Genomic DNA, 25435 nt, shown 5'->3' on the forward strand with positions numbered 1-25435 from the left:
AAAATAGTCAATCTCTTAGGAACAGAAAAGTAAAATGGTAGTTGCCGAGGGGAGGAGAAAAAGGGGTTGTGTGAATACAGAATTTCAGTTTTGGGGACAGCACTGTGGTGAAGCAGGCTAAGCCGCCACCTACTATCACCCTATCACGTACTATCACCGTCTATGAGCCTCCGTTTGAGTCCTGGCTACTCCACTTCTGATCTAGCTTCCTTCTAATGTGCCCAACGAAAGTGCTTGGGCTGCTGCCCCCCAACATCAGGAAACCTAGATGAAGTTCCAGGCTTCTGGCTTCCTCCTGGTCCACTCCCTGCTGTAGCGACACATTTGGAAAGCGAACCAGCAGACTGAAGATCTCTTGTCCCCAACCCCCACCTCTGAACCAGCAGATAGAGGATCTCTCTCTGTAACTCTGCCTTTCAAATAAATCTTAAAAAAAAAAAAAAAAAAAAAAAGAATTTCAGTTTTGCAACATGAAAAAGTTCTATAGATCTATTACACAAAAATGTGCATGCAATTAACACTACTATGTTACATACTCAAAAATGGTTAAGATGGTCATTTTAAATGTCCGTTTTTGACATACATTCCCCCCTGCCTATCTTTTCTATTCCATTTTCCTCATGCAACTAAAGCTTTTTGGAATCTACATATAAGGGTATCTTACAAACATAATAATGAAAAATATGCCAAACACAAAAAATTTTTCAAATTCATTTCTATAATTTATTTTAAAGTAGGCTAAACTAGAATGTACTGTTTAAGAATGAATGGCTGGGCTGGTCATAAAAATTGTCACTGATTTCAATTTTTTAAAACATTTTTATTTATTTATTTGAAAGGTAGAGGTACAGAGAGGCAAAGGCAGAGAAAGGTCTTCCATCCGCTGGTTCACTCCCCAAATGGTTGCAATGGCTGGAGCTGGGCTGATGTGAAGCCAGGAGCCAGGAGCCAGGAGCCAGGAGCTTCTTCCAGGTCTCCCACACAGGTACAGGGCCCCAAGGACTTGGGCCATCTTCCACTGCTTTCCCAGGCCATAGCAGAAAGCTGGATCAGAAGCGGAGCAGCTGGGACTCAAGACCACCGACCATATTGGATGCTGACACTGCAGGGGGCAGCTTTACCCACTATGCCATAGAGCTGGCCGCTTGACCTCAATTCCCAAGTCAACAAAAGCAAGGGGTACTATTAGATAATATCTAAAGTCACATCCAGCATTAACATTCAGAAATTCTAAAATAAAATTCTACAATCGACCTATCATTGAACTGAAATCCAAGCATCTTGCCTAATATGCTCACTGAGGAAACTACTGATAGAAAAAAATCCAAAAAACATCTAAAACTTACGCTACAAGCATTGTAGTTTACTGATTGTTTACTTAAAAATGAAAAAAATGAAAAATTTTTTTTCACTTATAAACCAAGATATAAGGATTAACTTACACAAATTTTTTTTCTTTTTATTTATTTCATGCTATTTGAAAGGTACAGAGACACAGCCAGAGATCTTGCATCTACTGGTTCACTCCCCAAATGCCTGCCAACAGCCAGGACTGGGCCAGGAATAATGAGCCACTAGATGGGAGCTTGCTCTCTGTCTCTTTCTCTCTCTCTAATTACAAAAACAAAAACATTTTTGTAAAGGGAATGTGCTCAGCAGGACCTCACTTTAGGAAAGGTGCCATTTTCATATTCATTTCTTAACACAATCTCTAGCCCAGAAAACTGAATTACCAATCCTACACCATTAAAACCTAGTGGTAGTGGTGTAGTGGGTTAAGCCCACTAAAGCATAGTGGTGTAGTGGGGTAAGCCACTGCCTGCAGCACCAGCATCCCCTACGGGCACCAGTTGGGAAAGCAGCAGATGATGACCCAAATCCATTGTTAGACCCAGAAGAAGCTCCTGGCTCCCAGCTTTGGCCTGGCCCAACCCCAGCTGTTGTTGCCATTTGGGGAGTGAACCAGTGGATGGAAGACCTCTCTCTATTTCTCCTTCTCTAACGTGGCCTTTCAAATAAGTAAAATAAATCTTAAAACAAAAACAAAAACAACAGCAACCTAGAAGTTTCCTGGTAACCTTTTTTCCAAATGATTAACACATTTCTAATGATAAAAGTCAAATAGGTTCTTGGGTGAAAATTATTATGATTATTTTGTCACCATTTCAGAGCGATTTTTTTTCTTTTCCAAACCATATGGGTTGAACACTAACATGCACTGACTATGGTGCCATGCTCTGCTTCAAACATTTTAGAAACAATAATTCATTGGTCCTCTTGCTTACCAGGTATGCCTCATTATTAGTCTTGGGTTATGAGTAGGAAATGAGGTACAGAAAGGTTATGTAACCACCCAAATAAATCAATCTGCTAAATGGAAGGACAAGACACCTGATCTTCATGTTCACCTCTACACCATACTGGTTTCCTCCTCAAAAACACTCTCTCTTCCATTTATATACAGTCTCAAACACAGTAAATCCACAGAGAACAGAAAGTACATAGGTGGCTCCCTATGCCTAGGATGAAGCAGATGGCAGGAGGAAAAGGGAGTATAGAAATTATTTCTAAGTCAACCCAACTGTTCTAAAACAACTCTGAATATACTAAAATCACTCAGTTATACATTTGACATGAGTGAACTTTATTTCAATAAAGCTATTATTTTTTTTCATGTCACTCCACTGCCAAATGGAACAGAGGATGAAACTCCTTTTCATTCAAACAAGAGCCCCTCTGAAAAAGGCTGCTCAGATTGCAGAGAGCCAGTCTTTTCAGTCACAGCTCCTCCTCCATGGCTGTCATGTAGGAAGGCAGGAAGAGACTGTCTCTCATTTTAGATTTATCAAAGGCACAGGGAATTATGTAAGTATCCTTTATAAACTGAGACTGCAAAGCTAAAGGTAAATAGCACTCTCCTTATGCCAAAAATATCACTCAAAGATTTAAGAAAAAAAGTTTAAATATTTCCGTGAAGGTAACAGACAACTTTAAAAGATTAATTCTATATTAGCAGAAACACAGCTACTGAGTGAATCCAAATACATAAGACTAACACAACACACCAAACTTCAACAGCTACCTCCAGGGGCCAGCCCTGTGGCACAGTGGTTTAAGCCACCACCTGCAATGCCAGTATGCCATATTAGCACCGATTCAGCTCCCTGCTGCTGCATCTGGGTAGGCAGGGGAAGATGACCCAGGTCCCTTGGACCCTACCACCTACGTGGGAGACCTGGATGGAATTCCAAACCTCTGGCTTCTATCTGGCCCAGACCCAGTCCCAGGCATTGTGGCCATTTGGGAAGGGAACCAGCAGACGGAAGATCGATTCTCTCTCTCTCTCTCTCTCTCTCTCTCTCTCTGTCTCTCTGTCTGTCTGTCTCTCTCTCTCTAACTGCCTTTCAGATAAATAAGTACATCTTTAAAAGAAGCAGTACTCCAGTTTCTCAAAGTGTAACCTATAGACCAGTCCACAAACTCTTGTTACTGATTGTTAAAATTAAATATTTAGGGCCGGCGCCGCGGCTCACTAGGCTAATCCTCCGCCTTGCGGCGCCGGCACACCGGGTTCTAGTCCTGGTCGGGGCACCAATCCTGTCCCGGTTGCCCCTCTTCCAGGCCATCTCTCTGCTGTGGCCAGGGAGTGCAGTGGAGGATGGCCCAAGTCCTTGGGCCCTGCACCCCATGGGAGACCAGGAGAAGCACCTGGCTCCTGCCAACGGATCAGTGCGGTGCGGTGGCCGCAGCGCGCTACCGCGGCGGCCATTGGAGGGTGAACCAACGGCAAAAGGAAGACCTTTCTCTCTGTCTCTCTCTCACTGTCCACTCTGCCTGTCAAAAATAAATAAATAAATATTTAGAAACTTTTAGAGCAATTTAATATTGCCCCCCAAAATGTGTACTTTTATTTTTTACATTTTTTGGGTCTTTTTTATTTTTCTTTCTAATAATTCATTTAAATTGTATTCTATGGAAGTATTGGTCCATAATGGACTGCAGAGTTTAGAAACCCCAACTGGCTCTTCAGAAATAGCGTGAGAAGCATGGTTGTAGCCACTGGGAAGTGTAAGCTTCCAGGTTGTCTCAGAAACACCTACATCTAGAAAATGCTAATGGTAAGCAGAAAACAGAAAAAAAAAATCTAAGAAATATTTGTCAAAGAGAAAGCACACTTTAAATTTAGGCTCCTAAATATAAAAATCATTTAAATGAAACAAGAAACTGAATCCTAAAAACAAACTGAAGTTTCTTATAAAATCATGAGGATCTCACAGGGAAACCATGACAGTGATGAGCCATTCCCCTCAGAATTCCAAAATAATTTTTTCTTTACCAGTGTAGCAGTCTAAAATGTTTTATTTTTTCTTAAGTGTGTGCCATGAAAACAAAACCTTGATTTATGAGTTTTTCCTGCAGACTACTCTCCTGTGCCTGGATTTCCTTCCCCAGCAATAAAAGCTATTTAGGGAAAAATTAAATCCGCTTGAAAATTGGCACAGTAATCCCAACTTCCACTGAAAGGACACGTAAGAGAAACAAACTTCTTGCATGATGACAACTGGGAACAGTGATCTCAAATACACACAGAACACATGATCTCTCACTCTCACTGCTCGTGGTCTCATAACACTCATCTGGTAAGATGACAAGGTGCCTGCTTTCAAGATCTTTTGTCAGTTTTATCTGTAAATCCCAACCATACTTTGAGTGAAAAGAGCTATATTTCACTTGATGCACAGCTTATAAAAAGGGTATTAAAAAACATCTGTAGCTCAAAATGCCTAACATACTAAAAACACCATTTTGAACTATATAGATTTATACCAAATTTAATGTCCAAAGAAGAAAATGATACATATAAAACATGCAGACAAACCATAAAATTACCTATTAAAAATGCTGTTGAAACCCCACAGAATTAACATCTTAACCTTGGGGAGCTGGGGTTGTAGGGGGCAGACTTTTTCTCTACTTTTGGGATTTATAGGGCTATAAATTAAACTGACAAAAAAATACATTAAGTCAAAATATCTCTTTAATATGCATATGAAGGCTTCACAAAAAAAAGTGAAAAACCTAGAAAAGTGCTTAGACCTCTGTGAGTTTGTATATATACCATTTTAACAATGGAATTTAACTGCCGGAAAATGACTACACAAAGGAAAACAGGTTTGGGCTTCTACAGGAAGCAAAACACAGGAAGGTAAATATGAGAGGATTTCAAAAAGTTCATGGAAAATGAAATAAGATAAAAATATAAACTTTTTATTTCTCAACATAACCATCATCAAGTTCAACACTTTCGTAAGCAATGATACAAACCATGCTAGTCTATCTGTTTTTACATTTTATTAACTTTAGAAAACTGGGTGCCCTTTACAGAATTTTTAAGATGAAGAAACAGAAAGAAGTCAGGAGTCAAATCAGGATTGCAACATTGGCACTTAAGGATTTGCTATCAAAACACTTGGAAAATCACTCTTGTTTGCTGAGAGGAACAAGTAGGAGCCCTGTTCCTGTAGAGAGGGACTCCCTGATAAAATGTTCCTGATCATTTTTCTATTAAAACTTCAGGTAACTTTCTCAAAACACTCTCCTAATAAACAAGCATTAACCTTCTGTGGCCCTCCAGAAATTCAACAAGCAGAACACCTTAATTATCCAAGAAAACTTGCTGTCATGACATCTGCTTTTGATCAGTCTGCCCTGCCTGACTACCCCACTTGCAACTCTTAGCAGTCATTTTGTCTGCTGTGCTCTGTCTTCAGGATTGTACTGGTATATCCATGTCTCATCTCCTACTACGGCTCTTTGAAGAATTGTTTTAGGATCTTGTAAACTTCCACTGAAAGCTCTGTTGCTGATCTGGCCACAACAGTTTTGGCACTCACCAAACAGAAGATCCATTACACTTTGACTTTTCAGTCAGAATGGCACAAGCTGCAGCAATTGAGATGTCTATGATGTTCGCTATTGTTTCTACTATTCACCACTGGCCCTCCATAATCAGACTGCAAGATTAATTTTTTGCTTGCAAATTAACACGGATGGTCTGCCACTATGGGCTTAATCTTCAATACCATCTTGTCCCAACTTAAAATAAGTCATTCATTTGTAAACAACTAATTTCTTTGGAGCATTGTCTTCATAAACTTTTCAAAAAAAAAAAAAAACAAAACAAAAAACTAGTGATTTTACCATTCTTCCACCATAATTTGATGTTTGTTCCTGCTTCAATTTTAGTAGAATTCCTGTTGCTCTGATAGGGGATTTTTTTTTTTTTTTTTTTTACAGGCAGAGTGGATAGTGAGAGAGAGAGACAGAGAGAAAGGTCTTCCTTTTTGCCATTGGATCACCCTCCAATGGCCACTGCGGCCGGCTCATCGCGCTGATCTGAAGCCAGGAGCCAGGTGCTTCTCCTGGTCTCCCATGTGGGTGCAGGGCCCAAGCACTTGGGCCATCCTCCACTGCCTTCCCGGGCCATAGCAGAGAGCTGGCCTGGAAGAGGGGCAACCGGGATAGAATCTGGCGCCCCAACCGGGACTAGAACCTGGTGTGCCGGCGCCGCATAGGGGATCTTTTCAAACTGACATTTTTACCTTAGAGCCTCAAGCTAGATCCTTTTCAGACATGTAACAAGTTAGTAGGAGCTAATTGTAGTGCCAAAAAAAAAAAAAAAAAAAAAATCTGAAACTCATGTGTAGGTTTCTTTTAATACATACTTTTGTGAAATTTTTTAAGATTCAGCATATATGGGGAAACTAATGGAAGACAGGAGTTATTTTAGTACCGTTTGTTAATGCAAACTCTTAAGAATCTTCTCTGGTGGTTCAGAATCATTCTCTTCTTGGTAATAAGAATGCAGAGAAGTGAGACACTTTCATAAAGGGGTAGTTATTAGTTACGTCTTTTTAGACATACAAGGGGAGAACAGAGAGCTCTTTTTACATCAGCTTTATCTCAATTGCCTTCAACTCAAAATAATCCTTATGTCAAAGTGGTGTTTTCGGGGTTAAAGGCAAATTCTGATGCCCTTCATTATAATGTAGAGGATTAAAAAGCACAGTCATGGGGCAGGCTCCGTGGTGCAGTAGGTTAATCCTCCGCCTGTGGCGCCAGCATCCAATATGGACGCCAGTTCTTGTCCTGGGTGTCCCTCTTCCAACCAAACTCTCTGCTATGGCCTGGGAAAGCAATAGAAGATGGCCCAAGTCCTTGGGCCCCTGCACCCACATAGGAGACCGGGAAGAATCACCTGGCTCCTGGCTTTGGATCGGCGCAGCACCGGCCATTGTGGCCATCTGGGGAGTGAACCAATGGAAGGAAGACCTTTCTCTCTGTCTCTCCCTCTCACTGTCTGTAACTCTACCTCTCAAATAAATAAATAAAATCTTAAAAAAAAAAAAATCAGAGTCATGACATATAGCTATGGTATGAAAGAAAAGAGCGTGTCAAACAATCCACTGGGACTCCAACTCCAATCACAGAAAATCAGTCTGTTGGGGCCAGCACTATGGCATAGCAAGTTAAGCCATCACCTGCAGCACTGGCATCCCATATGGGCACTGGTAGGTGTCCTGCTATCCTTCTGGTCCAGCTGTTTGCTAAAGTGCCTGGAAAAGCAGCAGGAGATGGCCAAGTCTTTGAGCCCCTGCACCTACGTGGGAGACCTGGAAGAAGCTGTTGGCTCCTGGCTTTGACCTGGCCCAGCCCTGGTTGTTGCGGCCATTTGAGGAGTGAACCAGCAGATGGAAGACGTCTCTCTCTCTCTCTCTCTCTCTCTCTCTCTCTGTTTGTCTTTCCTTCTCTCTCTCTCTGTAACTTTCAAATAAATAAAAGTAAATTAAAAAAAAAAAAAAAGAAAATCCATTTGTCCTGCAATCCATACAACTCAGCTTTTACCCTAGATCCTGGAAATCCTATCCAACACTTAACCACTTTCAAAACTATATGTATAAAATTTTTTAAAGATTTATTTATTTATTTGAAAGGCAAAATCATTTAAAATATTTCTTTTATTTATTTTAAATACAGAGTTAAGGAGAGAGAGAGAGAGAAATCTTCCATCTGCTGGTTCACTCCTCAAATGGCCACAATGGCTGGAGCTGGGCTGATCCGAAGCCAGAAGCCTGGAGGTTCTTCCACACAAGTGTAGAGACCCAAGGACTTGGGTCATGCTTTAGTGCTTTCCCAGAACATAGGAGAGAGCTGGATCAGAAGTGGGGCAGCCAAGACTCAAACCAGTGCCCATATAGGATGCTGTCACTGCAGGCAGCAGCCTTATCTGCTACAGCACAGCACTGGCACCTGTATGTATAAATTTTAAAAGGAAAATGTTAAACAAGGATAGAATCCAAAAGACCTCTTTATCAATATTTCACTAATAGGCAATGAAAAACACTAAAATATTGCAACTACAGGTTAGAACAGAAAGTGTTATGGAATTTCTCAAAGGCAGTATGTACTTAACCAAGATACCACCTTTCCTTCATATTTCACCAAAGCACATAGAAAAACTCTGGAAGCATTTACACAGAAAGGAAAAAATACTAAAAAAAAAACAAACCCACAAAAATTTAATGTCAAATTTCCTAAGTCAAATTAACTGAACTAAATTAACAGGATATTAGAAGCAATCACAAAAAGGAAAGGCAACAGGATTGACTGCCTTACAGGGTTCTAACTGTGTGGGGCCACAGAAGCTGAATGTTCTGGTCTCTGTAATCCTGAACAGCTGCTTTGAAAGTAAAACACAAGAGATAACCTGAGAGATGTCAACGACTGGACCACACAAAGGGAGAGTTTGAAAGAGACCAGCAAAACCAAGCTTACCAATAAGCCAGCACTCACATGGCTTTTCCATATACCAAGAATCACTCCAAATGTTTTATACAATGCAATAACTACAGAAAATAACTGGTGGCTGTGTTTGATATCAGATTCACCCTGGTTTTTTTTTTTTTCTTAAATTAATGTTTTACAACATTCCTTGCCAGCTCCAAAAGCCTACCACTCTTGCTGATATTCAATCTCTTTACTATTCCAACAGTTTATTGCTCTTTAATGTTTTATCTTATTATATTATAACAGTTATCTTAAAAGCTGAACCAACAAAAATCAACAAGGATATGACTAGGTATCACTTAATTAGGAATCAAAATCACTGATCTGTTGGGCTGAAATTGAGTTTGCATTCTAATATGTTATTTCAACTAATTTTCATATATTAAGAATATAATTAATATTTTCAATATAAAAATCCAACAGAGACACTACATGAAAAATAGTTACCTGAATTTGAATCTGGAAAAGACAAATAGCAAATATTGGTTTTCTGAAAAAGAAAACAAAAGCTATATATGCTGACACACACACACCAATAAAAACAAATTTCACAGTAGAATCTGCAGAGTAATATTGTTACTTACTTCTTTATCAGTGAGTTTGGAATGTTGAGGATAAATTACCTAAAATAAAAGAGTTAAATTGTTAGACATATTTAAACATTAGTAGGTACTTACAAGAGACTAGTTGCCATGGTCAAACAGCTTTAAGAAACTGGTTACAACTGGGGCCAGCGCTGTGGCGCAGCGGGTTAAAGCCCTAACCTGTGGGGCCAGCATCCCATGTGGGCACCGGTTCAAGTCTCAGTTGCTCCTCTTTTGATCCAGCTCTCTGCCATTGGAAAGCAGTAGAAGATGGCCCAAGTCCTTGGACCCCTGCACTCATATGGCTGACCTGGAAGAAGCTCCTGCCTCCTGCCTACAGATCAGCTCAGCTCTGGCCATTATGGTCATCTGGGGAGTGAACCAGTGAATGGAGGACCTCTCTCTCTCTGACTCTTCCTCTCTCTGTAAATAAATAAAAATAAATCTTAAAAAAAATAATAAATGGGAGAACCCAGTAGAATTTATATTAGGTTAAAAAATTTCTGAGGTAAAGTGATTCCTAAAAGATCAGTAAGGGGCAAGCTTTGTGGTACAGTGATTAAGCCTCCACTTAGAATGCCTGCATCCCGAACTGGAGCTCCTGGCTTCTAATCCAGCTTCCTGCTAAAGCATCTGGGAAGCAGCAGGTGATGATGCAAGTACATGGTTCCCTGCCACCTTCCCGGAACACCCAGATGCAGCTCCTAGCTCCTGGCTTCAGCCTGGCCCAGCCCTGGCTGTTGTGAGCATTTGGGAAGTGAACTAGCGAATAAAAGATTCTTATCTCTCCCTCCCAACCCCCTCCCATTGTTCTGCCTTTCAAATAAATAATATTTTTAAAAAATTCTTTAAAAAAGTCAAAAGATTGGGCCCGGCATTGTAGCATAGCCGGTTAGGCTGCCATCTGCGATGCCAGCATCCTATATAGGTGTCAGTTCAAGTTCCAGCTGCTTCATTTCGATCAAGCTCCCTGTTATTGGCCTGGGAAACGCAATGGAGGATGGTCCAAGCGTTTGGGACTCTGGTACCCATGTGAGAGACTTGGACAAAGCTCCTGACTTTGATCTGGACCAGACTCGGCCATCGCAGCCATCTGGGGAGTGAACTAGCAAATGGAAGATCTCTATCTTTCCCTCTCTTTGTGTAACTCTGACTTTCAAATAAATCTTAAAAAAAAAAAAAAAGATTGGTGAAATCTCCAGTTATTAAGAAAATTTTACCAACTGAATTTCTAATTCAAAGTTTACTGGATTTTTTGAGAAACCTACAATCTAAGGAAAACTTGATCTATTTTCAATGGGTATTCACTTCAAAAATTAGTACTTGTCAGGGCCTACACTGTAGCGTAGCAGGTAAAGCTGCCACCTGCAGTACCGGCATCCCATATGGGCACTGGTTCAAGTCCCGGCTGCTCCACTTCTGATCCAGTTCTCTGCTATGCCCTGGGAAAGCACTAGACAATGACCCAAATCTCTGGGCCCTGTTGCACCCACTTGGGAGACCTAGAAGAAGCTCCTGGCTTTGGATCAGCCCAGCTCTGGACATTGCGGCCATTTGGGGAATGAACCAGCAGATGGAAGACCTCTCTCTCTCACTCTCTGCCTCTGCCTCTCTGTAACTCTGCCTTTCAAATACATAAATAAATCTTTAAAAGAAATAGTCCTTGTCAATTGCTTCTACGATATAATACACATCATTAATTATTAAAAGAAAAGGGAAAAAGGAAAAATAATCATCTGCGGTCTAAGAAATCTCAAGGACAACCTCCCATCATAAAGTCTATCTTTAAATTCCTCCAATCTCAATATTCATCCTACATTTCTCCTAGACAGGTGGATTTAGCACCTACAATCACCACAGCCATCTTGAGGGAAACCGCTGCCCCACATCCTTGCAAATGAAAGAGGAGTAAGCCAAAACAGCCACTACCCAGAATAAACACTAATAAACAGCAGGTTCCAGGGCACCAACCTTACAAGTTATCACCAAGAAGCTAAAACATGATCAACCTGGAGATGTTCAATATATTCATCAAAGTGACAAAAGTAGGTACTCTTGAGTAATTCTTGAGTCAATGGGCCCTGTACATTACTGACAGACATAAGGCATCTTGTGGCACTGGCAGTAGTGGGTGTTCCTTATGGCTTCAAAGACTAGTGATTCAAGTAAGGTAACAGAGGTTTAGAGCTAAGGTGCCATCTGAGGTTGAGAGGCAGGCCCTCAATACATACATACAAACAATTCAGTCTTCCTTGTATATCAGGTACTAAGATTCAGAAGTCTGCGAACATTTTTTTTATAAGATTCATTTTACTTATTTGAAAAGCAGAGTCACAGAGAGAGGCAAAGACAGAGAGAAAGAGATTTTTTAATTCGCTGGTTCACTCCCCAAATGGCTGCAATGGCTGGGGCTGGGCCAGGTCAAAGCCAGGAGCCTGAAACTCCTATCTGGGTCTCCTACATGGGTGGCAGGGACCCAAGTACTTGAATCATCTTGCATTGCTTTCCTAGGAGCATTAAAAGGGAATCGGATGGGAAGCAGAGAAGCCATAACTCTGCAACCAGTGTTCTGATATGGCAAACCAGTATTATAGGTAGAGGCTTAATCCAGTGTGCCACAGAAATCTGCAAACTTTTCAATTCTCAGTAAGCAGCTTACAGTTTAGTTTTTTTTTTTAACTAAATTTATAAGAAGTCAAATCTATAGACTCTTTGTGATTTCTCTCTGTATTCTCACTAATAGAAAGTCTGTCCCTAATCTATCTGTTAAATCCTTGTTTTCTAAATCACAATACTTGCATGCCAGTGGAGATATTACATGGTACATTTAACTTTTTAAAATTACTTACATATATTTGAATGTGTATTAGGAAAAAAAACTAACACTTAAAATCAAGATAGCAGAAATACAAATACTTAAGACACAGCCAAATTAAAAAAGGGGGGGGGGGGCACAGGATTGAAGAGTTCAATTACAGAAAAGCATTAATAATACAAATAGCATGATGGGAATGATTACAATATGGAACACACACTTGAATTCAATTTTGCATATTTTCTAATACTTTAAGTGTTTCTTCTTTAATTCTGGGCTAGAAGTCAAATTGGCTTTTTTTTTTTTTTCCAAATTGCCACTATTTTCTCCAAACAACAAAAATACTATTTTCTATTGATATTGGTAACATTCCATCTGCAACTCATGATTCATATCACTCTAATCAACTCTTTCTAGTGAAAGAGCAGAAAGATAGAGAGAAATCAAGCCCTTACAACATTGTTTAAATCATAAATTCAACTGTGCCTTGAGTCAAGCTTACCTGTGGACTTTGCAGTAAAATCAATTAATAAACTGCTTCCTAATGACAGGCTGGGCAAGTCCATCCCTTTTAAAAGAAGAATCAGAGTGGATTTTTTCTCCTTGATGGCAGAAGGTACAGGTAGATCTGATTTTCAAGACCTCACACTTTCCTCCTGGCTTGCACTGGATTGCATTTATAGGAAACTTGACTTTTTCCCCCATCAGCTATAATCTTCCATGGTCCTTAGGTTAGGGACTTGGTAGGAACTAATTAAATCTTATTCTTTATAAAATGTGTTGTCATTTTTAACAACAACCATTTAAATCCCAAACTATTCAGCCATTGTTATCAAAATCAGCTACTCATCACAGTATCTCATGAAATCAGTCTAGAAGATCTCACAAAGGAAATGATTCATCAGATTAATCAAAAGAAAGGACTTTCTGTCAGAACCTTCTTAGACCTAACACCAAGTTCTTCAAGCAGACATACAATCAGTTCTGATACTTCCCCCCCGCTACTTATATATAGCTTTTTTTTTTTTTTTTAAATTTTTGACAGGCAGAGTGGACAGTGAGAGAGACAGAGAGAAAGGTCTTCCTTTACCGTTGGTTCACCCTCCAATGGCTGCCGTGGCCGGCGCACCGCACTGATCTGAAGGCAGGAGCCAGGTGCTTCTCCAGGTCTCCCATGGGGTGCAGGGCCCAAGCACTTGGGCCATCCTCCACTGTACTCCCAGACCACAGCAGAGAGCTGGACTAGAAGAGGGGCAACCGAGACAGAATCCGGCACCCCGACTGGGACTAGAACCCAGTGTGCCGGCGCTGCAAGGCGGAGGATTAGCCTATTGAGCTGCGGCACCGGCCTATATATAGCTTTAATTTTAAAAAGATATCACGTCAGTTCAGAAGTCAGGAAGGGATTCTCCCAGTACATAAATGTCCTGATAAATAGCCAATATTTTCTTCTGTAATAAGAGCACCTCACATGCTCAATTCCCCTCAGAGACAGCATAAAATAGGGGTTTCCAAAATGAGAATGACAACAGTTTAAGTTTACATTTTATTGGGGCTGGTGCTCTGGTGTAGTGGGTAAATATGAGCAAATATTTGCAACTTGCTGTGACCCATATGTTTATCTCACCGCCACTCAAAAAAACTGCAGTGTTGGCATCCCATATGGGCTCCAGTTCAAGTCCCAGCTGCTCCACTTCCGATCCCACTCTGCTATGGCCTGGGAAAGCAGTAGAAGATGGCCCAAGTCTTTGAGTCCCTGAACCTGCATGCCAGACCCAGAGGAAGCTCCTGGTTCCTGGCTTCAGATCAGCGCATCTCCGATTGTTGTGGCAAACTGGGGAGTGAACCAGCAGATGGAAGACCTCTCTTCTTTCTGCCTCTCCTTTTCTCCCTGTGTAACTCTGACTTTCAAATAAATGAATAAATAAATAAATCTTTAAAAAGGGGCCGGCACCGTGGTGCAGCGGGTTAACGGCCTGGCCTGAGGCGCCGGCATCCCATATGGATGCTGGTTCTAGTCGTGGCTGCTCCTCTTCCGGTCTGGCTCTCTGCTGTGGGCTAGGAAAGCAGTGGAAGACGGCTCAAGTCCTTGGGCCCCTGCGCCCATGTGGGAGACCTAGAAGAGGCTCCTGGTTCCTGGCTTTGGATCGGCACAACTCTGGCCATTGTGGCCATCTGGGGAGTGAACCAGCAGATGGAAGACCTCTCTCTCTCTCTCTCTCTCTCTCTCTCTTTCTCTCTCTCTCTTTCTCTACCTCTCTCTGTAACTGTGTCTTTCAAATAAATTTTAAAAAAATCGTATAAAAAGGAAAAAAATAAATAAATTTTTTAAAAAAGAGAAAAACTGCTAGCCCAGAATATTATATCCTGCAAAGCTCTCATTTGTGAATGAAGGTGAAATTAAGACTTTTCATAGCAAACAGAAACTGAAAGAATTTGTTGCCACTCATCCTGCCCTGCAAAAGATGCTTAAAGATGTCTTACACACAGAAACACAGAAACATGGTCACCAATATGAAAGAAGGTAAAGGAAGGAAACCTCACAGCAAAAGATCACAGGAAGCTCAATTTCTCTTTGACATAGAATTAAACTCTGATGCTCTGTTAAAGCAATGTGTTAGAGTAATCTATTATGTTCTCTTGATGTCTGTTAAATTCTAATTGTTCAAAAACAGCTGAATTTTTATTAAGAGCTATGGGTTATTTAAATATGTGCTTATTTTCAAAGATTTGAATAATCAAATTTGGTCTATGTTATGTCATGATTTTAAGAAATCTTATTTCAACCAGATATTTTGGATTTTGAGCCTTCTTGGCATTCTTGACAGGCATTCAAAAAATCAAAGTTTCAAACAATCTGGTCTCTAAAATTTCCAGTAAATCTTGGACTTTGGTTTTTCCAGTTTGGGCCCAACTGAAAAAATCAAAGGACCTATGTCTCTCATCTTATAGAGACACCAACTAATCAGGCTATTTGGATTATATTAGAAGGACTGTCAAGATGTGATGTGGTACCAAACTTTAAGTTTCTATAATGGAAAATGCTATTAATACAAATGTTTGAGAATTAAAAAGTCTAATGATCTTGTGTTACTAGACATGATAGTTATCTTAACAAGAAAGCCCCAGAGGCCTAAAGGGATAAATACTTGTAAAATCCTACAGGTGCTTTCAAAAATACTGTGAAGTAAGCAAGTGCCTCTTGTTGGTTGATGAGTTTATAATTTTAAACATGGCGACTTAAAGTCTTTTGTCATCCATAGTTATATATGATGTGCTGCTCTTAAAACTAAAGCGTTGTTGGTTCTGTGTTTAGCTGTCCTCCTATAGGTTCCTATGGACTTTTTCCAGCCACTTCTATTGTATTCAGTACTTTGGGATGGCTCTGTAAACAGATGAAGCCAATAATGTATTAACAGTACCAACTGAGAGAAAGTATGGTTAACTGAGGTTACTAAAAACAAAAAGCAATTCAAATCAATTGGCAATCTACAAAAAGAGTTAAAGATTTTAAAAGCTAGTATTAAAATTGCTATATTGGTCTACTATGCTATGTTATATGTGTGTACATATTGTATGTCCACATGGGGAAATTTTACTAAGAGTTTTATTTTAAATGGCTTATAGATAGGATTGTCCATAAATTTAAGCTGCTAAAATCAATCAAAGATACATTTTAATTTGTGTGACCTGAATCTGTATATCATATGTTTTAAACTTGTTGGTAGAAAGAAACTAAAAACATTTTAGATGGTTGTGCTTAAGTTTACTGGTTAAACAAACTACACCATGTTAGATATTTAAGAGGTGTTTTCAAATACATGATTCTTAAAATTTATAGAAGGCATTGGACCTTCTGGTAAATGTTTTCTTAAGTTGTTATCTAATGGTTGAAACGGTTTGCTAAGTATTCATGTGATATTGCTATTGTCAGCAAGCGATCTAGGACTTGCTCCCTCATTTCTCTATTCTAAGCCCAACTTGTTCTTTCATTTCTCTATTCTCTTCAAGGTAGGAAACTAATTCTATTATGAAGGAATCTGTAGGACGCACAATTTAATCTTTAGACCTTATAAAAGAGATGGCTAACATTTTTCTGTAATAGCATAGCCAAAATAAGAACTTAAATAATAATCTCATAGCTAGATTCACTTCGCCATCAGCCAAGTATACAGTAAGTAGAAAAAACCTCCCTTTCAGACCAAAGGGAAAGAAAGTTTTAAAGTGAGAATATAATTTTCCTCATGGGCATTGTCTACCTTAAAAAAACTACTACAGAACATGCCTGTGACTATAGACTTGTAGTTCAGGCCACCGAAGATTAGAGATGGGACACGGGCACTCCCTTGACTTGCATCCCCTGGTCTGCTTTAACACAAACCAGGAGGAAAAGAAAGCTAGGCATCAGAAGCAATGGGTGGCAGGCCTATTAATGGCTGATCTGTACAGTGATCTGCCCTCAAGGAGACCCAACAGGCCAGTCCACTGCAGTGGCTTTCAATGTGGTAAGCCTGGGCTTCAGCAGAAGTCAGCTTGTGAAGAGCCCTGGCAGCTCTGCCAAGAGTTGGATCACTGGAAATGGACCTGCCCTGGAGTCGAAGGATGCCCAGGTCAGAGCCACAGATCTTATTGGCTCGAAGCTGAAAAGCCCTTCACTCAGCCCAACTTCCAAAGTGACCACTGCAGCTGAGGGGATGATCAAGTAGGGTCAGCAACATTGCAGGCAGAACTGTAAATTTCTTGTTAGAGATGCCACCTGCCTTTACCTGGCCAGCTCTCCTCCCAGCCCAGCCAAGTAATGAAAGTCAACAGAGTGCCTTCCCCTAGGAGGTTCACACCTCCCTTAGCATATACCCCATGTGAAGAGATAGATAGGTCTGGGCCTCTTAACTCACAAGGCCTAAAGCCCACCAGATTATTATCAAGCCCCTTCTGTCAGGTTCTATTTGCCTCTAAATCAGAAAACTTAATTGTAGCTTAGACAGCACCTTTCTTAGCTCCTCGAATAATGACTCTGTCCTTTGTTCTAGACCCTGTCTAGCGCACTTGGGCCTCATTCCTTTGTAATCATAACCTCTACCACCAATGGCTCTACTCCCAACCTGTGTGTACTGATGGTCCTCTTCCCCACTTAATGCTGTATAATTGTTCAAACCTGGTAAATGCCACTCTTAGGATCATTGGTTACTATCCTCACTCTGTCTTTTATGACCTTGTCTAAATATGATCAGAGTTGGCAAACTTGGAAGGCTTCCATAGCCTTGGCAACTCATGACGACAGCCTAGGGTGGTTACTGGTGCCATAAACTAGAGTGTCAATTTGTTGGGTCAACAACAGGAGCCACTGTGCACTTGCTCCTCATGTGGGATCTCTGTCCTTAATGTGCTGTACATTTTGATTTAATGCTATAACTAGTACTCAAACAGTATGTTTCACTTTGTGTTTCTATGTGGGTGCAAACTGTTGAAATCTTTATACTAAATTGATCTTCTGTATATAAAGAGAACTGAAAATGAATCTTGATGCAAATGGAAGGGGAGAGGGAGCGGGAGAGGGGAGGGTTGTGGGTGGGAGGGAAGTTATGGGAGGGGGAAGCCATTGTAATCCATAAGCTGTACACTGGAAATTTATATTCATTAAATAAACTTAAAAAAAAATTACATTTTCTCAGGAAGTTCAGGGACAAGAAACGTAGTCTGGAAATACAGCTTAGACTAAAATCCTGAAATACTTAATATATTTGGATGGCCCAATGAATCAAATCCTGTCCCCTCCAAATTCCCGTGTCGAAGCCCTAATCCTCAGTGTGACATATTCTGAAAGGGGGCTTTGGAAGGTAATCAGTCATGAGAGCGGAGCCTACATGATGGCAGTAGTGACCTCATAACAAGAAATGAGACATCTTTTTTCAAAAAAAATTATTTATCTGAAAGAGAAAGAGAGAGAGAGAGACAGAGAGACAGAGAGAGAATCTTCTACCTATTGGTTCACTGCCCAAATGCCTGTGGCAGCCAGAGCCGGACCAAGTCAAAGACTGGAGCCCAGATCTCCATCCAGGCTTCTTACACAGGTGACAGGGACCTAAGTACTTCAGCCATCATCTGCTGACTCTTAAGATGCATTACCAGGAAGCTGATCCAGAAGTGGAAATGGAACTTGATCCCAGGCACTCCAATATGGGATGTGGGCATCCCAAGCAGAGGCTTACCTTAGTGCGCCACCATGCCTGCCCCCAAGAGAATGCTTTTTATTTAGTCACGTGAAGACATAATGAAGGCTATGTACAAGACAGGAAGAAGACTCTCACCAGGAACAAAACTGGCCAGCAACTTGGTATTGGACCTTCCAGCCTGCAGAACTGAAATAGATCTCTGTTGTGGATGCCATCCTGTCTGTAGCATTTGTTACAGTAACCACAGTAGAAGAGTACAGATGGCTTGTGGGAAGACAAGAGAATATATGAAAATAGAATGTACTGGTACGGTTACCATATGCAAAGATCTTATTCTTTCATCCTTCTATCTTCTAAGAAACATTAAGTATCTATTCCCACCTGCCCTCACAGAAGGCAACAGTTTTAAAATTCACATTTTGTCTTCTACTTCTTTGTTGTTACCTCTCATTCTACCATCTTCACTTCCTATCATCTCTTCTCCACTTCAATTTTTTTTCTTTAAAACTTTTAGTTCACATTTATACACTTTCATCTTAGTCAAAAATAAATGAGGGGCCGGTACTGTGGAGCAGTAAGCTAATCATCTGATTGCAATGCCAGCATCCCATATGGGTGTCAGTTCTAGTCCTGGCTGCTCCTCTTGCGATCCAGCTTTCTGCTATGGCCTGGGAAAGCAGTGGAAGATGGCCCAAGTCCTTGGGCCCCTGCACCCATAGGGGATATCAAGAAGAAGCTCCTGGCTCCTGGCTCCTGGCTTTGGATTGGCCTAGCTCTGGCCACTGCGGCCATCTGGGGAGTGAACCAATGGATGGAAGACCTTTTTCTCTGTCTCTCCCTCTCACTGTCTGTAACTCTACCTCTCAAATAAATACGTAAAATCTTTCCCAAAGAATGAATGAATACAGCTCTGCCTCTTTAAAATCCCAGAGGCTGTGGTGCATAATGGAAAGTACTGGCCCCAAAACTGGACTTTGATCCTGACTGGACATGTCCTCTTAGGAAATCACTGAACAGTCTGTGCCTCTAGCTCTGCTTCCAAAGGCCCAGTGCTGCTCTTCTAACAGGTGTGGTCTCCTACAAGTTTCTGTCACCGCGCTCAGTGCCCCGTGCCATCTGAATGCTACACCCTTCCCTCCCGGCTCTGCCAGGCTGCCTTGTTGTAGCTGCAGTTCTTGCAGTGCCTCTTCTGTAGTGGCTGAGCTTCCTCTCTTGGAAGCCTGTCCCTTAGATGCACTCAACATTAGCAATTCTTCAGCAGCTTCCTTAATGTGGCCCATAATCCCCTCCATAGTCCTTCGTCACTCTACTTCAGCCTTAGCTTGCCCAGCTGGGCTTAAACTCAAGAAGAATTCCCCCATCAGTGAGTACAGACAGCTCTTCCCCTGCTAATTCAGATGGTAACTGAAGCCTGAGACTCAAGTCTCTCTCTCCCCCTTACCACTCTTACCAATCTGTACTTCTCTCACACACCCCTAAACTGGATTCCCATATTATGTTGTCTAATGACAACTTCCATTTTTCATGTGCAAGACAAAATACAATGTTCACTATAGACTTAATCCATGTCATTACTTAACCTCAACTCACAAAGGATCAAGAACTCACAAAGAAGCAAGAACAATGCACAAAGAAGCAATAACCTATTTGGTTTCGTTCACCACTTACAAGTCTTTGGACCAGAGTAAACAGCACAAAAACATCCGTTCAATCCTCAAATTAATTCTATTCAACAAACAGCATTTAATAACACATAATCTTTTTCTATGTGTACACAGATCTCCCCTGCTTCATGTCAGGATCTTCTGACTTGTTGTAGCAGAAATGGCAAACTTACAAAAATTTCTGTTGTGTTCTATTCAAATTTCATGAAAATCTTGTTACAGACAAGTTACACCCTAGAGTTTGCTGGTTTGAACCACACTGGCAAATTTAACTTATTCTTAGACTACAAGTTCAGTTTTATATGAGTGTCCTCCAGATTTTACTTCCTGTAATGAAAATACCAACCCAAAAACAAATACAGGGGCCAGCACTGTGGTGTAGTGAGTAAAACCAAAGCCTACAGTGCCAGCATTCCATATGGGTGCCGGTTCAAGTCCGAGCTGCTCCGCTTCTGATCCAGTTCTCTGCTTACGACCTGGGAAAGCACTCGAAGATGGCCCAAGTCCTTGGGCCTCTGCATCTGCATTGAGGACCCAGAAGAAGCTCCTAGCTCCTGGCTTCAGATTGGCCCTGCTCCGGCCATGTGGCCATTTGGGGACTGAACCAGCAAATGGAAGACTTTCTTTCTCTGTCTCTGTAACTCTGCCTTTCAAATAAATAAATCAATTTTTATTTTATTTTTTTTTTTAATTTGACAGATAGTTAGTGAGAGATAGAAAGGTCTTCCTTCTGTTGGTTCACTCCCCAAATGGCTGCTATGGCCGGAGCTACACCGATCCGAAGCCAGGAGCCAGGTGCTTCCTCCTGGTCCCCTATGCAGGTGCAAGGGCTCCAGCCATCCTCCACTGCCTTCCCAGGCCACAGCAGAGAGCTGGACTGGAAGAGGAGCAACCGGGACTAGAACCCAGAGCCCATATGGGATGCCGGCATGCAGGCGGATGATTAACCAAGTGAGTCACGGCGCCAGCCAATAAATCAATTTTTTAAAAAAATAAAATATACACAATTTCATCTTTTGTTAAAGACATTACAGTAGTTCCTTTGAATTTTGGTTTCCTATGGTTTAACAGACCATACAAAAAGAAAAGAGTCGTATATCTGACATTTACAAATGGTAAAAAAAAAAGTACTCTAAATATATATAATATGCATGTATATATAAAAAAGAAAACAACCTTTGCCAAGAACACTAAACTAGTGCACATATCACCATATTACTATAATTATTATCTATATATATTATCTATTTTATGAAAAAGAAAAAAGTTTGGACCAGGTAATGTGGCATAATGGGTTAAGCTGCCACATGGGAAGCCCACATCCCATACCAAGAATTCTGGTCGACAGGCTATCAAAGAAGGAGGTACCTTTCTCTGAAGGGAGGAGAGAACTTCCACTTTGATTATGACCTTGTCTAAATAAAGTCAGAGTTTGTGAATACAAGAGGCTTCCATAGCCTTGGCAGCTCATGTCAAGAGCCTCGGGTGATTACTGATGTTATAAATAAAAGTGTCAATTGTTAAATCAACAACAGGAGTCACTGTGCACTTACTCCCCATGTAGGATCTTTGTCCTTACTGTGTTGTACTATGCAAATTAATGGTAAAACTGGTATTCAAACAATACTTTTATTTATTTATTTATTTTTATTTTTGACAGGCAGAGTGGACAGTGAGAGAGAGAGAGACAGAGAGAAAGGTCTTCCTTTGCCGTTGGTTCACCCTCCAATGGCCGCCGCGGTTGGCACACTGCGACCGGCGCACCGCGCTGATCTGCAGGCAGGAGCCAGGTGCTTCTCCTGGTCTCCCATGGGGTGCAGGGCCCAAGCACTTGGACCATCCTCCACTGCACTCCCAGGCCACAGCAGAGAGTTGGCCTGGAAGAGGGGCAACCGAGACAGAATCCGGTGCCCCGACAGGGACTAGAACCAGGTGTGCCAGCGCCGCAAGGCAGAGGATTAGCCTAGTGAGCCGCAGCGCCAGCTAAACAATACTTTATACTTTGTGTGTCTGTGTGGGTGCGAACTGTTGAAATCTTTACTCAGTATATACTAACTTGATCTTCTATATATAAAAATAAACCAAAATGAATCTTAATGAAGCATGGGATGGGAGAGGGAATAGGAGATGGGAGGGTTTGCAGGTGGGAGATTATCCGGGAAAAACCACTATAATCCAAAAGTTGTACTTTTGAAATTTATATTTATTAAATAAAAGTTAAAAAAAAAAAAAAAGAATTCTGGTTCGAGCCCCAGATACTCTACTTCTGATCCAGATTCCTGCTAATGTTCCTAGGAATGCAGCAGATGATGTTTCACATATTGGGGTTCCAGTCAACCATGTAGGATACCTGCATGGAGTTTCTCGGACTAGCACCGCCCTCAACTGTTGTGCACATTTGAGGAGTGAACCGCTGAAGGGAGGGGCTCTCTCTCTCTCTCTCTCTCTCTCTGTCTCCCTCTCCCCCTCCCTCCCTTTTCTCTATCACTTTTTCAAATAAATTAATAAATCTCTAAAAAAGAAAAAATTTGGGGCTGGCACTATGGCAAAATGAGTAAAGCCTCTGCCTGTGGTGACAGCATCCCATATGGATGCCGGTTCAAGTCTCAGCTGCTTCACTTATGATTCAGCCCCCTGCTAATGCACCTGGAAAAGCAGGAGAGAATGGTCCAAGTGTTTTAGCCCCTGTACCCACATGGGAGACCTGTAAGAAACTCCTGACTCCTGGCTTCGAATCAGCCCAGCTCCAGCTGTTGCAGCCATTTGGGGAGTGAACCAATGAATCAAGGCATCTCTCTCTCTCTGTAAGTCTGCCTTTCAAATAAATAAATCTTGGGGGAAAAAAAAAAAAGGAAAATAAATAAGTTTAAACACAAGCCTGGACTTTCAATGTCAATTTAGTCAATAAATTCCTGATTACCCATATGGGAATTGATCACATTGAGAATTGGCTCCAGAGCACAGAAAGCCTGTCACTTGAGGTATCTTATCTGTTCCTCACAGTTCAAACCCAGATACTTCCGTCATCTAGGCCACTAACATTCCTGGAAGGCATTAAATGGGGACAGAGAACATTAGCTACTGTCTCCCTGGTCCTGGTATGTATGTTAAAATGTCCCATGTTACAACAAATAAGAGAGAGATGACTAAGAGAACAGCTAAGAAAGAACTAAGTTTTACTTCATATAATGATTAAGGCCTAAAAATAATTACAAGAAAAATATTCCTCAAATATATATATATACTCACACACACACACACACACAGTCACACACTGGAATTGAGTATTCCAAAATGTTCTACATGAGGCTATTCTCTTCAAAGATATGATGTCTGTCTGTAACTGCCCCTGCAACCTCTGACCTTCCCACCTCCATGTGGGAATAAGCTCAGTTCCAAGAGAAGGAAAATTAGCAGATAATTTACTGTTAGCACCACTTGGACAAGGAGAAAACCATACCTGCCAGGCACTCCAGTTCAGTGTGCATGGGTACCTGCCTATTGTCCTGTGTCTGCTGATGATCCCACATCAAATCCCAGGACTGGCAGAGACTACATTTCCCCTGAAACACCTGCCTGAATCTCCTACATAACATTTAATTCACAAGCAACCTCACTGTCTTAAAGAGAAGATGACTTCAAAACCAAATGACAGGGACCGGTGCTATGGCACAGCGGGTAAATCTGCCACCTGTAGTGCCAGTATCCCATATGGACACCAGTTCAAGACCCAGCTGTTCCACTTCTGATCTAGCTCCCTACTATGGCCTGGTAAAATAGTAGAAGACGGCCCAAGTACTTGGGACCCTGCACTCGCATGGGAGACCCGGAAGAAGCTCCTGGCTCCTGGCTTCAGACCGATACAGCTCCAACTGTTGACACCAATTAGGGAGTGAACTAGCAGATGGAAGTACTCTCTCTCTTTCTCTCCCCCTCTCCCTTTCTCTTTCTTTCTCTCTCTCTCTCTCTGTCTCTAGCTCTCTCTCCCTCTGCTTCTCTCTCTGTGTAACTCTTTCAAAATAAATAAATTTAAAAAAATCAGTAAATAAATCCAATGAGAAGGTTATCTTCAGTGACTAGACAAGTTGCATTCCCAACTGAAACTAAAAACTGTTTCAGTGCTAAAAAACTAATCTACTTGTCTCAAATTGTTTTATCTTGTGTAATTTTAATTAGTTGAAAAACATTTTTTTTTTTTGACAGGCAGAGTGGACAGTGAAAGAGAGAGACAGAGAGAAAGGTCTTCCTTTTGCCGTTGACTCACCCTCCAATGGCCGCCGCGGCTGGCGCGCTGCGGCCGGCGCACCGCGCTGATCCAATGGCAGGAGCCAGGTGCTTCTCCTGGTCTCCCATGGGGTGCAGGGCCCAAGCACTTGGGCCATCCTCCACTGCACTCCCAGGCCACAGCAGAGAGCTGGCCTGGAAGGGGGGCAACCAGGACAGAATCCGGTGCCCCGACCGGGACTAGAACCTGGTGTGCCAGCGCCGCTAGGTGGAGGATTAGCCTGTTGAGCCGCGGCGCCGGCAGTTGAAAAACATTTTAAGATATATTAAACACAACAGAATATCTCTTTTAAAATATATTTTAATATGAAAAATAAAGCAATGACACCAGAGCAGAATGAGTGCAACTAGTACTGAGATGCTGGTTGCTAAATAGCATTCTCAAATTATAAAGCTGGGGCTCTTTACTCTTTTTTTTTTTTTTTTTTTTTTTTTTTTGACAGGCAGAGTTAGACAGTGAAAGAGAGAGAGAGAGACAGAGAGAAAGGTCTCCCTTTTTCCATTGGTTCACCCCACTAATGGCAGCTACAGCTGGTGCACTGTGCCGATCCGAAACCAGGAGCCAGGTGCTTCCTCCTGGTCTCCCATGCGGGTGCAGGGCCCAAAGACTTGGGCCATCCTCCACTGCCCTCCCGGGCCACAGCAGAGAGCTGGATTGGAAGAGGAGCAACCTGGACAGAACTGGCGCCCGAACTGGGACTAGAACCTGGTATACCAGCGCCACAGGCGGAGGATTAGCCAAGTGAGCCACGGTGCTGGCCAAGTCGGGGCTCTTTGAAAGGTGACTGGGTACAAAGTAGGGAAATAAAAATATAAGATGAGCTGGAGCATCCTGTAGTGTCATAAATAAAGTGCTCAAAAGATAAAAAAGATAGAGCATGTCTACAGACCACAGGAGTCACCTTAAAAGGGGTGCCAAGGCTTAAATCTAGAACAATCTGATGCAACAAAATCATGATTGTACTTGGTTACCAGTCAAAGAATAAAAAAAATGTATCCTTAGTACATACTGATATAAATAAATAATGACAGTTTTTCCTTACAAAAGAATTCCAATTAATGGAGAAT

The 25435-nt window shown here is 41.5% G+C and overlaps 1 protein-coding gene across 1 annotated transcript in view; it reads right to left on the reverse strand.

Annotated features, from left to right (window-relative positions):
* The window catches only part of DENND6A (DENN domain containing 6A), an 89757-nt gene that overhangs the window by 47021 nt on the left and 17301 nt on the right, over window positions 1-25435 (reverse strand). Inside the window, exons 2-3 of the mRNA XM_062201128.1 lie at window positions 9432-9470; window positions 9295-9337 (exon numbers count right to left, since the gene is read on the reverse strand). Of these exons, the coding sequence (XP_062057112.1) occupies window positions 9295-9337; window positions 9432-9470 (82 nt within the window). The remainder of the gene's footprint in view (window positions 1-9294; window positions 9338-9431; window positions 9471-25435) is intronic.

This window comes from Lepus europaeus, chromosome 9 (genome assembly GCF_033115175.1).
Source record: "Lepus europaeus isolate LE1 chromosome 9, mLepTim1.pri, whole genome shotgun sequence".
NCBI classification, from domain to species: Eukaryota; Metazoa; Chordata; class Mammalia; order Lagomorpha; family Leporidae; genus Lepus; species Lepus europaeus.